The 329-nt window shown below is 61.7% G+C and overlaps 1 protein-coding gene across 1 annotated transcript in view; it reads right to left on the bottom strand.

Annotated features, from left to right (window-relative positions):
• LOC104273590 (collagen alpha-1(I) chain) overlaps nucleotides 1-329 on the bottom strand; it is a gene marked incomplete at both ends in the record, with an annotated part of 1,939 nt that overhangs the window by 1,398 nt on the left and 212 nt on the right. Inside the window, one exon of the mRNA XM_009868960.1 lies at nucleotides 64-255. Coding sequence (XP_009867262.1) covers nucleotides 64-255 — 192 coding nt within the window. The remainder of the gene's footprint in view (nucleotides 1-63; nucleotides 256-329) is intronic.

Raw genomic sequence — 329 nt, 5'->3', positions numbered from 1 at the left:
CCCAAGTGGGGACATTGAGCATCCCCTCCCCAGGTCCATCAGCCTCGGCTTAGGGGAGATCACCCAGCCCCGAGGGGATGATGTAGGGGTCAGAGGGATGAGCAGAGGACAGAAAGGGGACATCAGGATTTGGGAGGGGACACCTACTCTGTCACCCTTGGCTCCTGGCAGACCGGCAGCACCACGCTCTCCGGGCATACCCTGCAGACCGGGGGGGCCTTGACCCCCGGGGGCACCGGGAGCACCAGCATCACCCTGGGCAAGAGAGAGAGAAAACGGGTGTTAGCAAGATCCCAGGTCTTCCTCGGCAAATTCCTCCTCAGCAAAAT

Source organism: Apaloderma vittatum, unplaced genomic scaffold (genome assembly GCF_000703405.1).
Source record: "Apaloderma vittatum isolate BGI_N311 unplaced genomic scaffold, ASM70340v1 scaffold40544, whole genome shotgun sequence".
Lineage (NCBI taxonomy): Eukaryota > Metazoa > Chordata > Aves > Trogoniformes > Trogonidae > Apaloderma > Apaloderma vittatum.
The sequence above is the reverse complement of the archived record's forward strand: the minus strand, read 5'-3'. Positions and strand labels throughout refer to the sequence as shown.